This window comes from Nicotiana tabacum, chromosome 14, assembly GCF_000715075.1.
Source record: "Nicotiana tabacum cultivar K326 chromosome 14, ASM71507v2, whole genome shotgun sequence".
NCBI classification, from domain to species: domain Eukaryota; kingdom Viridiplantae; phylum Streptophyta; class Magnoliopsida; order Solanales; family Solanaceae; genus Nicotiana; species Nicotiana tabacum.
This window is the reverse complement of record NC_134093.1, coordinates 83,646,203-83,647,573: the sequence shown is the minus strand read 5'-3', so window position 1 is coordinate 83,647,573 and position 1,371 is coordinate 83,646,203. Positions and strand designations below refer to the sequence as shown.

General features: G+C 44.1%; 1 protein-coding gene across 1 annotated transcript; it reads left to right on the top strand.

Annotated features, from left to right (window-relative positions):
* Positions 1 to 232: 232 nt before the first annotated feature.
* LOC107798078 (uncharacterized) lies at positions 233 to 820 on the top strand. The gene has a single exon (XM_016621033.1). The coding sequence runs from the start codon at positions 233 to 235 to the stop codon at positions 818 to 820; it is 588 nt and encodes a 195-aa protein (XP_016476519.1).
* The last annotated feature ends 551 nt before the right edge of the window (positions 821 to 1,371 follow it).

The window sequence follows — 1,371 nt, the reverse complement described above, 5'->3', positions numbered from 1 at the left end:
TAATGAGATCTGATCCTAGCTAGAGGGATCCTAATTTGTGGTGCGAATACCACAGGACAAACGGTCACCGGACAGGGGACTGCCGACATCTGTGCGAAGAGGTGGCGACATTGCTGAAAAACGTTCATCCCAGGGAATCTTTAAGTGACCTGGCTAAAAACAACTACGGTCGCAATCGTGATAATGCAAAGCCTTCAAAAGCAGGAGAAGACCCCCATGCCTGATGATCAACATGATTTTCGGGGGGAACAAGATTAATGTGGTTACATTTTCGGCGGCGAAAAAGACGAAGGTATCAGTGACCCATAGCAAAAGACCCTGGGATGTTATTGAAGACGATATTACTTTTGCGGATGAAGACACGGATGGACTGTTGCTACCACATTTGGTAATCTCTCTAAATGTGTTAGATTTTAAGATTAAACATGTTCTGGAGGATCCAAGAAGTTCGGCCAATATTATCCAATGGAGAGTGTTGGAGAAAGACAAGCTCACTGGAAGTATCATTCCAGCCACAAAACTCCTCACCAGGTTCAATCTAGCAAGCATGACAACTCGGGAAGAGATCTTGCTGCCCACGAATGCTGAGGGGGTGATGAAGATGACCCTTTTCGAGGTAGTGGGCGGCGATATGAGTTATAATATCATTCTGGGGAGACCATGGTTGCACGAAATGAAGGTCGTGCCATCAATATATCATCAGTTGCTAAAATTTCCAACTCCTGAGGGAGTTAAACAAATAAGAGGTGACCAACCGGCGACAAGGGAGATGAATTCAATCTCAATCTCTAGTAGGAAAGGGAAGGAGCATGAGGCATAGCAATTATAGGAGCCGAAGCTTATTCCCGAGCCAAGCGAAGTCAACCAGGGGGAAAGGCGTCGGAATCCTATCAGGTTCCAAGGTATTTCTAGGTACCAGAAGAGACGAACGCAACAAAGTCCATAGCAGAAGAACTTAAGCAAGTCGCATTATTCGAAAATTCCTTGGAGAGGAAAGTCCACTTGGGAACATGACTGCACCCCGAACTCAGGTCTGGATTTATTGAATTTCTTAAATTTAATGTCGATTGTTTTGCGTGGTCGCATGTGGATATGACAGGTATCCCGCTAGATGTATCCGTACACAAGCTAATATTGGATCTAAGCATTCCTCCAGTAAGACAGAAAAAATGTCCTATTGCCGAGGCCAGAAATAAATTCGTCAAAGAAGAGGTAACTCGCCTGCTTGATATCGGTTTGATCCGAGAGGTAAAGTATCCCAACTGGCTAGCTAACGTAGTTGTAGTTCCAAAGAAGAATAATAAATTTCGAATCTGCGTAGACTATAAGGACTTAAATAAGGTGTGCCCAAAAGATTTTTTTCCATTGCCA

What these genes read in the sequence shown, in the direction of transcription:
- LOC107798078 (XM_016621033.1), top strand. Translation starts at nt 233, where the DNA reads ATGATTTTCGGGGGGAACAAGATTAATGTGGTTACATTTTCGGCGGCG.